At 39.7% G+C, this 13,059-nt stretch overlaps 1 protein-coding gene across 11 annotated transcripts in view; it reads right to left on the reverse strand.

Annotated features, from left to right (window-relative positions):
• MCF2L2 (MCF.2 cell line derived transforming sequence-like 2) overlaps nt 1–13,059 on the reverse strand; it is a 362,380-nt gene that overhangs the window by 164,671 nt on the left and 184,650 nt on the right. For all 11 annotated transcript variants that reach the window (XM_020980835.2, XM_078147605.1, XM_078147604.1 and 8 more), the window contains one exon: nt 4,800–4,888. In XM_020980835.2, coding sequence (XP_020836494.1) covers nt 4,800–4,888 — 89 coding nt within the window. The remainder of the gene's footprint in view (nt 1–4,799; nt 4,889–13,059) is intronic.

Genomic DNA, 13,059 nt, shown 5'->3' on the forward strand with positions numbered 1-13,059 from the left:
TTCAAACAATCATGACATTGAAACTAGAGAATCTTAGATGTTTTTAGAGCCAAAAGGGATACTCCCTCATAGAAGAGGTCTAAGGTTTGTTACCTTGTTACCTATTTACAGATCCAGGTTTCCTAACCCCCAGCCACACTCTGTTGCTTCCCAATTTGACCTTTACATTGTAAAGCTATTTTTAAACTAAGGAATGAAATTACATGGTTATGTGCTGTATCTTAGATGATCTGGTATGCTAGAATTACTCTTATCTACTAACATTTTCAGAATGTTATAATAATAATAGCTAGCATTTAAATAGCACTTTTAGGTTTTTAAAATGCTTTCTAAATATCTCATTTAATACTCTCAGCAATTTTTAAGGAAAGTGCTATTATTATGCCCATTTTACAGATGATAAAACTGAAGTTGAGAAGTAAAGGGACTTGCCCAGGACTGCACAGAGAGTAAATGTCTGAACAAAGTTTGAAGTCATTTGTACTGACTCCAACATTATCCAGTGGGCCTTTTGGATCAGTCAAAGAGCTGCACTTGAGGACCTAGAGGGCCATGAGTGGCCTCAAGTCTGCAGGTTCCCCACCCCGGGCCCTAAAATGTTACATTGATATTGCTTCTGAATACCATTTGAAAAAGTATGGTGAATATTTCCATCCCAATACACCAAGTGCATAGTACTAGGGTAGATATAATTAATAGCTCGTCCCTGTAACCTCATGAAGCTTACAGTATCATAAGAGAAATTGTATATAAATATACAATAACAACAAAATTGTCAAATTCAGAAAAGAATGAGAGGTACAAAGTGTTATGTGAAATCCAAGAAGAGAAAGGTAATTTTCAAAAGGGATGACAGGAAAGGCTTATCTAAGATAGAGAGGAAGAAGCACCTTGAATGATGATAGGTAAGATTTCAAAATGCAAAGATAGCGGGGAGGAGAGAAGGGTCCTAGGTTTACGGAAAGTGCTGAACATGGATGAAGGAGAGTCATTCAGTCTGGCTGAATCAAGTGGAGAATAACACTATGAGATAAAGCTAAAAAGGTAGGGAGTTGTCAGGTATAAGGCCTTGAGGGCCAAAATCATCACCCTAACTGTAGATGATTTTGTCCGGGGTCCTTGTCTCTATATTCTCCTGATGACTTCAGTTCTCATGGATCATCATCTATGCAGATGACTACCAGATCTATGGTATTCAGCTCTAGTCTCTCCTGAGCTCCAGTCCTGCATCGCCAACTGTCTACTGGACATTTAAAAAAAATTTTTATTTTCAGTTCCAAATTTTCTTTCCCTCCACTCTTCCCGCATCCATTGAGAAGGCATGAAATACGATACCCATTATACATATGAAGTTATGCAAGACATTTCCACATAGTCATGTTGTGAAAAATAAAGTTAGAAAAATAAAAAGGAGGGAAAAAATACACTTCTATCTGTACTCATTGTCCATCAATTTTCTGTCTTGAAGTAGATAGCATTTTTCATCGTGAGTCCTTTAGAACTGTTGTGGATCACTGTATTGATCAGAATGACTAAGTCTTCCATAGTTCATTACAATTACAATATTGCTGTTACTGTGTACATTGTCCTGGTTCTGCTCACTTCACTTTGCATCAGTTCATACAAGTCTTCCCAAGTTTTTTCTGAAACCATCTCCATCATTTCTGATAGCACAATCATATACCACCACTTTCAGCCAGTTCCCCAGTTGATGGACATCCCTTCAGTTTAAAAGCTACTATAAACATTTTTGTACTTACGGGTCTTTTTTCTTTTTCTTTGACCTATTTGTTGATTTATTGATTAATATAGTATCCTCTAAGATCACATATCTAGAAATGGATTTGGATTTACAACTGGAAGAGAACTTAGAGGTCATCTACTCCCACCCCTTCATTTTGCAAAGAAAGAAACTGAGGCCCAGAGAGAGAGGTCAAACGTGTAGTAACAGGCAGACCCAATATTCAAGTCTACTATAGTGTCTTCAGTATCCAAGTACCCCATGATACTGTTTCACCACTCTGTGAGGTAGGTAGAACAAATATTCCCATTTCGTTGCAATTAGATCACCTCTTAGTAGCCAGCTAGCAGGTCTGACTATACTCTCACTTCCCTCTAATCCCTTTTGTATACAATTGCCTGACAAACGTTTCATTTTAGTAGTTTTCAATTTGCTACTTGTCACTTAAAAACCCTTCAGTATAAGCTTATTTTCTATCACACTAAGTCCAAATTTTTCTGCCTGGGCTCAGGGGTCCCAGTAATTTGACCCCACCCTACCTATCAGTCTTATCTGCCACTTCTTTCCTATTTGAACTTCACTCAGGATAGGCTGATTTCCCAGTAGCCAGAAAGCAGGTAAGGCCCCACGCATGTTGATTCCGTTTCATGGAATGTCCTCCCTCTATCCTTCACCTGTCCTACTTTCCAGAGCCAACTCCAATTCTACTTCTTCAATTAATCCTTTCCTAACGACTCTAGCTTTCCTCTTGGTATTCCTAAACTCCTAAACCTAACAGGGGAGATGACATGCAAACAATACAAACTATACACGAGAGAAAGAGGAAACAATTAACAGAAGTAAGGTGGTGGAAAGAGAGGGGGTGGAAGGCTTCCTGTAGAAGGTGAGATTTTACTTGGGACTTAAGGAAAGCCAGAGAGGTCAGCAGGCAGAGCAGAAGAGGAAGCTGTGGAACAGCAAGGTTAAAGGACGCCCAAGATCACCAGACCCCAGGCACTTGCTGAATCCAAGTTTAGCAAGAATTCTCAAAGTTCCTTTAATTTCCAAAGTTAAATACTGTAATTCTTCCTTTTAACCACCCCATCAAATTTAAGTTACCTTGCTAAAAATCGTCCTTGCCCCTCTTTGCATTGCACCATCCCGCATCTTTGCCGAGACAGAGAGCTAGGAATTGGACCACGATTTCACTGGTGTCAGCAGACATCCACCAGTGCAGGTTGGCACTTCCTCTTCATCTTAAGGGACTTGGAGAATTGCTTCTTTACTTAACCTCCTCATGTTAGAAAAACTATCCATTTATATATCTTAGAAAATTCGAAAAAAGTTTAAAACAAATTGTCTGAAGGAAATGATGCAAAACATTTTACCAAATAGTTCCTATCAGGGATAATCCTAGTCATAAGAAATATATACTGAACATATTTTCAAGACAGTAGGTGTGGCCATCTCAACCTACCAGAGACCTGTATGTGGGCTGAATCTACAACCAGCTACTAAATGCAAATAGAACGCTCTGCTCAAATGTGGCTATAAATGCTTGTTAAATAAAAGTAAATAGGAAACCTAGGAAGACTTATATGAACTGATGTAAAGTGAAGTGAACAGAACCAAGAGAATTATACACAATAACAGCAATATTGTATGATGATCTGCTGTGAATGACTTAGCTATTTTCAGCAATATAATTACCTAAGACAATTCTGAGGGATTTATGATTTTTAAAAAATGATATCCACCTCCAGAGAAAGAACTGAGAATGCAGATCTAAGCATACTTTTAAAACTTTATTTTTTTGTCTGAGCTTTCTTTTGCAACATGGCTAACATGGAAATATGTTTTGCACGAATACACAGGTATGCTATCAAAATGCTTGCCTTCTCAAGGAAGCGGTAGGAGAGGGAGGGAATTTAAACTTAAAACTTTTTTAAAAAGTTAAAAATTGTTTTTATGTGTCATTGAGAAAAATTGTAATAATATTTTTAAAAAAGTCAATAAGCCTACCAATTGGAGAATGATAGGCCAAACTGTTACATGAATGGAGTAATACGAAGAAGCAAGAAACTGATGCCAAGGAAGCCACAATAAGACTCAGGAAAACACTATATATAAATAACTACAACAATGTAAACGGAAAGGAAAAAAGTGAAACTGACCACTGTGTAATTATAATGACTAGGCCTTGGCCCCAAGAAAGAGATGAGAAAATATACCTCCTTCCCCTTTTTTGCAAAGGTTGGGGACTATGAGTAATCATTTTATATACTATAAGACATGGTTGATTTGTTGATTAGTTTTGCTAAATCTACTTTTTTCCACTTTTAAAAATGTTCACAAAGCATAACTTTTGTGAGAAGGAATGTATTTGGAAATTAGGATGAACAACCAAAGACATCAATAAATTTTAATGTCAATACAGCTAACAACTGGAGTTGATGTACTGAACTCCTGGTATGACAAATGAATACAAATTAGGTTCCCTCCAAAAGGATGATTTGTGTAGCACACACATATGTGTACATGTACATATGGGTAGTTATATGTGCATGTACATAAACATATACACATGTGTACAATGTATATGTGTGTGTATATATATACACGCATGCATATGCATTTGACCAGTGTTTTGCTCTTCCAGTATTGCGTGCTTCCTCAATAACTGTCACACTTGGAGAATTGTACATGGGCCGAGATGCCATCCACCTTACCTATTTCTTAGTCACATTTTCAGAGCTGGAGGAATAACCCACAAATAATTCAAACCTATAATTTGTTTAAATATAAACTATTCTGAACTTTGGGTTCATCATACTTCTTGAACTAAGATGTCTAGTTTTTAAATGGTAGTTTTGGTGGATTTGTGTGTATAAGAACGCCATAACTTTGAGCATAACAAATGCTTCCTAAATACGACGCACTCTTGTAAGCTGTTCCCCTGTTAAGGTCAGGAGAGAAAGGGGAGCTATGATGAATTCCCATCCATCTTCCACCTGTCCCTACCCCGCCCTCCCTCACCAAGAGAAAGCCCAGCTCCCTCCCAGGAATCCTTTTGGCTTACCTCCTCCTGGTGGAGAGGTTCTCTTCACTTTCACTCATCACCAATATTCTGCTGGAGCCACCTTGGCTGGCTTCATGCATCACTTCGATCTAAGTTTAAAGAAATGTTGGTGAGATATTGTGTTCCTTAACTGAAATTTTTATAAAACTGAAAAACCTATCCCCAGGGGTTTTGACTGTCTTATTGTTGTCATTTGTGATCACATTATATCCTGTTTCATTTTTCAGCCTCCATTTTTTTGTCTTTCTTGGCTTGCTATTTCCTATTTGGGGGGGCTGGTGAATTTCAGAGCCACAAACAAGTGATTTTTTAAAGCTATCACTCTAGAGTTCCTTAAAATGTTGGAGGATAAGCATGAGGATAAACTCTCTTTACTTCATAGAAGACACACTTTTCCATTCTGCTCTTACTCCTCATTGTTCTAGGAGACAAGTGAAAATCAAAGCATTAAGAGACTAGGCCACATTTCCATTCTAAATAACACTAATCAGTGATATTTTCTAGTTGTTAGTGCAGAACTTTGAGCTACAAGTCCTTTGGTAAAATGTTCACTTTGTTGAGATTAAATGACTATCGTTTTTTTCCTGGAATTAAATCTGACAACTTCTTGGAAAATAATGATGGCCTACTAGTACTTATCCTCCCTCTGCTTCCTGGTTTGAGGGCCAAGCTTAACGTTAAACATCCTAACTGCGTTGGCTAATTGAACTAGTTTTAAATTGGAGTAAGGAATTCTTTATGGTCTAAGACTATCTTAATAATCTCATTAATCATTTCCTGCTGAATTTTAGGTGTTTAGCACAATGTAAGGCAGGCAACAAGCTATTCTCACCTTCCCTTTGCATCTAGGTACTATTTGGGAAAATGCCAGGTTTGTTTGGTTTAAAATGGGTAAATAGGGCATAGAAGGGAGGCTCAGACACAAGTTAAAATTTGCTCATCACGACCACGGAAGTGACATGCCCAAGTGTCTCATGAAGTGATGCTTTTTGTTACCTTGGACACACAATGAAATCAATCCTGCCGAGTTCTTTATTTGTCTGAGAAGAGCCTGGCAGTGATCCTCTAATTAGCTGCAATATCTTTATTCCTTCTGGCTTCCCTGATAGCAAGAATGTCTCAATACAGATATGCTGATAACAGCTGATATCTCTATAGCAAGTCAAGGTCTGCCAAGGGTTTTGCATGCATTCTGTCATTTGGTATATAAAATATGATTCACTTCCTTTGACAGCATGCCAATTCATTGCTCAGTAGATTAAGATCACACTTGAAGATAACTAACAGTTCAGTTAATCTTGGTTGGTAGTCTTAAGAACTGTGTCATTGAGATAATCCAAGAGTTTATCATTTTTAGTACTGTTTGCTCCTCTCCTCCCTGCTCCCCCATCCCCAAAAGAAAGACTTGCACGGGACTGAAAACTGGGCTTTTTTCCTTTTACCAATTCTATTACTGGTTTGCCATGGCCAAAGGCTCATCTCTTCATAGCTACTCTTCTAGAGTGATAAACACGTTTATGCTTGACTCGCCAGGTTCTCAGACACAGCTTGTCTTCAGGCCCACACTAGAAGTCTCCCATCTTTCCTAGGAGCTTCCAGAATTTCCGTTCTGCTGGCAGAACCTCCAGAAGTGCAGATTCACCCCATGCCCCAATAAGGCACAAGAGGAGGACTAGCAAATCCAATCTTTCTTCACCCCAACTTTAACAAGTACCAAATCCTTCTTTAACGTTGCAGCCCTTCGAAAGACGGCTATCATGTCAATCAATCAGCCAACACATGTATTAAACACTTGCTAGGTGCCAGATACTGTGCTGCCCCCAACCTCAGTCTTCTCTTTTCTAGGCTAACCATCCCCAGTCGTTTCAGGCTTTTGACCATCCTGGCTATTTGCTTCAACGTCCTTCCTAAAATGATGTGTGTAGATTGTCCACTAAATTCCCAAAGGGGTCTGACCCTGGGCCAAAAGGGGGAGGGAAGCAAAGGCATAAGGTATTGTTGTTTGTCTTTCCTTCCTGAAGAGGACCAGTGACATCATGGTGATGTCTTGACTTGTGCATAAATTGGATTTAAGGGAGGCAGAGGTGCACAAAATCATCAGCCTCACTTTCTCTTCCTGAGCCATTAAAGTCCAGTGGCAGAAGAAAAGTCAAAACAACTAGAGATGACCTAGGATGCAGTGGATGACCTTGGCATCTTCCATTCCTTACCAAGCCCTAAGCACTCCACAGCACCTGCTCCAGCCACCTTGATGGCTGTTTAGGTGTAAGAAATCTGTAAAGGTGGGGGAGGCAGATTATGAAGACGTATGTTATAAAGGGGTTTGGAATTCCAAGCACAGGATTTTGTATTTGGTCCTGGAGGTTACAGGAAGTTGCTGGAGTTTATTGAGAAGAGGGGATGACATAGCTAGAGCTATGCTTTAGAAAGATAATTTTGACAGCTGAGTGGGGAATGGACTGGAGTAAGGAGTGACTTGGGGAAGGCAGACTAACCATCAGGCTTTTGCCTGCACCAGCGTGGTAGCAGGGTCAGAGATTACGATATTGTACCATATGCCACCAAAAAAAATTAAAAAAACCAAAACAAACCTCAATTATCAATCTGTGACCTAAACATGAAAAATCAAACTGAAGAAGAAAGAATGAATACCAGATCAGATGCCTTTCATATCTATGCATAGGGGGTATGAATTATTAACCAAATAAGAAATACAAAAATGAAGTAGATAATCATGATGCTTGAAAATTGGAAAGTTTTGTGCAAACAAAATTAATACAACAAGGCTAAAAAGGAAAGCAGTTGCATGGGTGGGGGAGTCTTGCACGAAATATCATTTGACATTTGATATTTGTTATTGATATTGATACTGATCAGCACTCAGGTGCTGATATCTGAGCTCTTGCAGGAGCAAACAAATATGTAAGACCAAAAGCCCCTCCCCAATAGATGAGGGGTCCAAGTCCATGGACGGCTATTTTTCCAAGTGCCTTATAAAAGGCTGCTCCAGGTTACTAACACAAAGAGAAATGTACATCAGAACCATTTTGAGGTTTCTCCTCACAAACAGCAAACTATCAAAGATGACGGACCAGAGTTGGACGGGGATAGTGAAAGTGGCAGGGCTCTGGAAAGAGGGCCACGGTTTTCAGAATCCTGAAAATCTGGAAGGTAGGGTAAGGAAGCAGAAGTTCTTGTCAATGGCCCTGATAAAGGTCTGTCTCCTACTCAAAAGCTAGCCATAAGCCATGGATCAAAGGAAGTTGAAGCAGACCAGTATCTAGGCTAGCTCCTTTTTGGTGGTGGGTGGGTTGGCTAGCTTGAGTGGAAATTTGAGAAAGCTGGGGAGAAGATGCTGTGTGCTCACTTTCAGCGGTTGCTTTGGGTATATTGGGTATGACCTGTGCCTTCCTCTTGTCTCAGGATATCATTAAGTGCTTCAAGTCTAGTTGGTGGACAGCAAGAATAGTGCCCGCTACATGCCAGAGAATCCCTTCTGAACCCCAACATGTCGTCTTGGCTGTGTCTGCACTAGAGGAGCTGGCCAGTCAGACTAACAGATGGAATTCTCTAGTGTGCTGGGCTGAAAAAGCAGAGCTCATACTGGTCATTGGCTATGAGTACCATTCAGAAATTCCCCATGCCCTTCCTAAAGTGGCTTTTGTTGCTTACATGCTCCTCTGCTCTGTTTCCACAACACATTCAATCTGGATCTTGCCAACAGATCTGACCAAAGGTACGACCTTTTCCTTCTTGAACCTTGTTGAGACTCTCCAAGGTACCTCATGAGGAGGTCAGAGGAATTTGGCTTGGACCAAGTGCTGTGATCAAGATTAGGCTGCCTAAGGCAGCCTCTAAGATTTCCTTCAGAGGAAGTATTTTTGCCTAGTGGATGGAGTGCTGGACTTGGAGTCAGGGCTCACATCAGAGACCTTGGACAGTCAGTTAATATCTCTAGGCTGCAAATTTCCTCATGTAAAAAATGGGAATAATAATACCCGTTGCCCCCAGCTTGTAGGGTTCTTGTGAGGCAACAAAGACATAATGTAAGAAAAGCCCCTTGTGAACTCCGAAATGTTATTTAAAGTTCAGCTCTTACTTTCATCACCACAGAGATCTATTGAGTATATTTGATCCCATGATCTAGGGACATAAAAATAACACCTGCTTGGGAGAGGTGCTGCTGCTGTTTCTCCTTCATTCTCAAAGAGGACCATGACATCAGGAAGGTGATGTTATGGCATGCAAGTGAATCGGATTTAAGTGAGCGAGGTGATGTGCAAAGTCACCAGCCTCACTTTCACCTCCAGAACCATCTGGGTCCAATGGTCAGATATCCATCAGGACAACTGGAGATGGCCCAGTGGGGGAGGTGACATGAAGAAGAAAGGACCATGGATTTTGAGCCAGGGGACCTGGATTCTCATCCCAGCTCTGTGGCTGTTAACTTCTCTGGGCCAGCTCAATCTCTTCATTTCTCAGATGAAGAAATCAAGTTCCTCCCTTTGACCCAGCAATAGCACTTCTAGGGCTGTATCCCAAACAGATCATACAAATGGGAAGGGGACCCACGTGTACAAAAATATTTATAGCAGCTCTTTTTGTGGTGGCAAAGAATTGGAAATTGAGAGGATACCCATCAATTAGGGAATGGCTGAGCAAGTTGTGGTACATGAATGTAATGGAATACCATTGTCCTATAAGGAATGATGAACAGGCTGACTTCAGAGAAACCTGGAAAGACTTGTATGGTCTGATGCTGAGTGAAGTGAGCAGAACCAGGAGAACGTTGTACACAATAACAGCCACGCTGTGCGATGACTAATATTGATAAACTTAACCCTTCCCAGCAATCCAAGGATCTAAGACATCTCCAAAGGCCTCCTGATGAAAAATGCTATCCACATCCAAAGAAAGAACTATGGAAATTGAATGCAGATCGAAGCATACTATTTGCTATTTTTTTTTCTTCTGTTGAGTTTTGTTTCCTCTCACTGGTGGTTCCTCCTATTGGTTCTAATTCTTACTTACATCACTAATGTGAAAAATTTTAAACTCAAAAGGATATGGAAGTGATTGTTGATAAATCAAAATAAATTAATAAAAAAAGAAGAAGAAAGAAATCAAGCTCCTTTCCAGCTTTAAAGCTATGATCCTGGGATCATAGATTTATTTGATCTGCGTTTGAGATTAAAGCCTTTTATTCAAGAGGCTGTGACCGGTGTAGTGGAGAGAAAAAGCTAGTTAATTAGGGCCAGGAAGAAATAAGCTCAAATCCTGCCTCTGACACTATGGGCTGGGTGGCCGCTGGACAAATCGCATAATCTCTCAGTGTTCCAGATACCTCTTGAAGACTATAAATTGCAGCAAAGTTGCCCACCTTCATCAGCCCAAGGACTTCTCTGTCCTAATGAAACCACAGGTCCAATGCCAATTTAAGGGTATGTCACAGTTCACAAGATTTAGAGCCAATGGAAACCTTTGATCATCTAGTTTACCTCCATTTCATACAGAAGGAAACTGGGACCCATACAGACTAAGGGACTTACCCAATTACACCAATTATAAGTTGGAGAAATAAGATCAAATCCAAGTTTTGCTTCTCTTCACACCCTAGGCTCAGCTTTGCCAACTCTGAAATTTCAGCTTGTGGTATATAGGGTGTCCTAGGGTTTTCAAATTCTAGGCCAATGGAGTCTAAGCTCTGCTACATCTATAAGCTATGAAGTTTTCTAGCTGGGTCAAGCAAAGGACTGTTGTATTTGTTGTCTGAGGACCAAGGTAGGCAGATGCAGAAAGGCTCATAATTCCGGGCTTGGCCACTAGCTGATAAATTATTTTGGCCAAAGCAATTTCAGGAAAACTGGTTCTTGAGGGAGTGGAAGGGCTGAGGTATTTTCAAAGGAAGTAACTGATGAAATCACATATCTTTCCAAGTATCTAAAAGAGGATAATTGATCAAGTCAGAACAACAGCAGGCCCTATTTGCAGGCCTGGTGTCACATTTACTATATGATGAGTATTAATATTGACAGTGACATTAATAGTCACTATATTAATATTCATAGTGCTGATCTGGAGGAACTGCAAGATCTTTTCCTGCCTTCTGAACCATCAAAGATTAAATTAGCTTCATCCTTGTTTCTGTGTTTAATTTACATTGTTGTATTCTTTTTAAAATGAAATTTTTTTCAATCAACAGATATTTGCTTTCTCTTCCTCCCATCTCCTATACCCACTGAAGACCAAAATAAGAAAGAAAGAAAGAAAGAAAGAAAGAAAGAAAGAAAGAAAGAAAGAAAGAAAGAAAGAAAGAAAGAAAGAAAGAAAAGAAAAAAAAAGCTTATGGACCCAAAATACAGAGTCAAGCAAATAAATCCCTTCATTGGCTGTGGCCAAAAAAGACACGTCTCAATCTGCATCCTGAGCATATTACCTTAATCTTCTAATTCTTTGGAAAGTGGTAGGCTGTGTATTGTAGATTAAAAAAAACTTCATAGATTTATGACCATGTATAGCCTTTAGTTATTTTTCATGAGTGAAAAGCTCTGCTACTCTGTTATCTGGCTTGGCCAGGAATCCATCAAATATCTTTTGGTTAATAGAGAGTTTAACTAGATGCTTGCTGAGTAATAAAAGCCGGAAGTTTTGTTTCCTTATTTTATTTTTAAAGAGTGAAGTTAAAGGACCTGGGATTGTTTTATCTTGTAATAGGACAGCAAAGAAGGTTGTGGACCATCCTACCCTACAACAGCTTTACAATAGGCTAGATCCTCACCCACTTAGTCCTATTTGATGGATTAGATGATGTAAAAGTCATGCTGGTCACTGTAAAAGATGAAAAGAATTTATGACAACCTGCTTATGAATCACTTTTCAAATGTTGAATGCTGTATAAACGTGTGACAAGCTTTTTGCTATCCAATAAACCTGGGGAACAAAGGGAGATCTGTAGCAACGACCCAACATTCTGCTAATAATTTGCATTGTCATCCTCCTCATCTTCCCTATGAATCTTTTCCAAATTCTCCATTTAATTCCAGTTGGGGACCTCAGAAATGCAGAGTAAGCATAAGACCAGTACGGACTAATAAGGGGACATTAGTACTTGATAGCTTCTACATTTCCCCCTGCTATTTAAATGACATAAACATCAAGCTTGTCTTTAAGCACCCTGGCATTATGGTGTGGACTTTGTTCTGTTATCCTTTATGAATGACCCTAAGACAACAGCATGGCTCTCACAGTCTGAACTTGGTAGTGGAGGAATCCTGGTGCTATTTTGGAGAGCAGTGGGGGTGAAAAGGCAAAAGAAAGAAGATCAGGTGAAACTCCCTCTTCCTTGGGATGGTCCTGGCTATGATTTCTTTTAATTCTTTCTGAATTTCTATTGCCTCTCTGATGAAATCATTTTACCCTTAGATTGATTTGAAAGACTGAAGCAGAAAGATCTTTTAAAGAATGGACCACAAAAATTAGACAAAGACCAATCAGGAACAAAGAAATCAAATTGTTTTGTTAATTATTTTAAGAATCTTATTGTTTAATTATTGAATGGCATGCATTAAAAACCAATAGGAACAATGGGTTGGGCTTTTGTCTGTTTGTTAAACTGTTCTCAGTGACACTGTCCATTTCTGAAGGCACACAGAATCAAAACCAGTGTTAACTGAATCACAGTTCAATGATACGGTGGGGTCTAAGGCATTAGAAAACTGGCCTCCTTGCGGTTCCTTGCACAAGACACTCATTTTCTGACTTTGGACATTTTCACTGGTCATCCTGTGGGTCCAGAATTCTCTCCCTCTTCATCTCCAACCCTTGGCTTTCTCGAAGCCCCAGCTTCCACCTTCTACAAGAAGCCTTTCCTGATCCCCTTTAATACTAATGTTTCCTTCTGTTGATTAGCTCCAATTTATCCTGTATATAGCTCGCTGATCTGCAGCTGTTTGCCTGCTCTCTCCCATTAGACTATGAGCTCATTTGAAAGTAAGGACTGTTTTTCTTTTGTCTCCCCAGCACTTAGCACAGTGCTGGGCACATAGCAAGTGATCAGTCGATACCAGATATCTAACTGGGAAGCAAAAGAAGGCAAAAATAGTTTCTTCCCTTGAGAACACGCTAATGGGGAAGGCAACCTGCAAACAACTATGTGCAAACAAGATAGATACTAGAGACCAGGTAAATCAGAGACAATTTAAGAGAGAAGGCGCTAGCATTAAAAGAGATTAGAAAATGCTTCTTGCAGAAGGTAGGATTT

This window comes from Phascolarctos cinereus, unplaced genomic scaffold, assembly GCF_003287225.1.
Source record: "Phascolarctos cinereus isolate Bilbo 61053 unplaced genomic scaffold, phaCin_HiC Scaffold_7;HRSCAF=346, whole genome shotgun sequence".
Classification (NCBI taxonomy): domain Eukaryota; kingdom Metazoa; phylum Chordata; class Mammalia; order Diprotodontia; family Phascolarctidae; genus Phascolarctos; species Phascolarctos cinereus.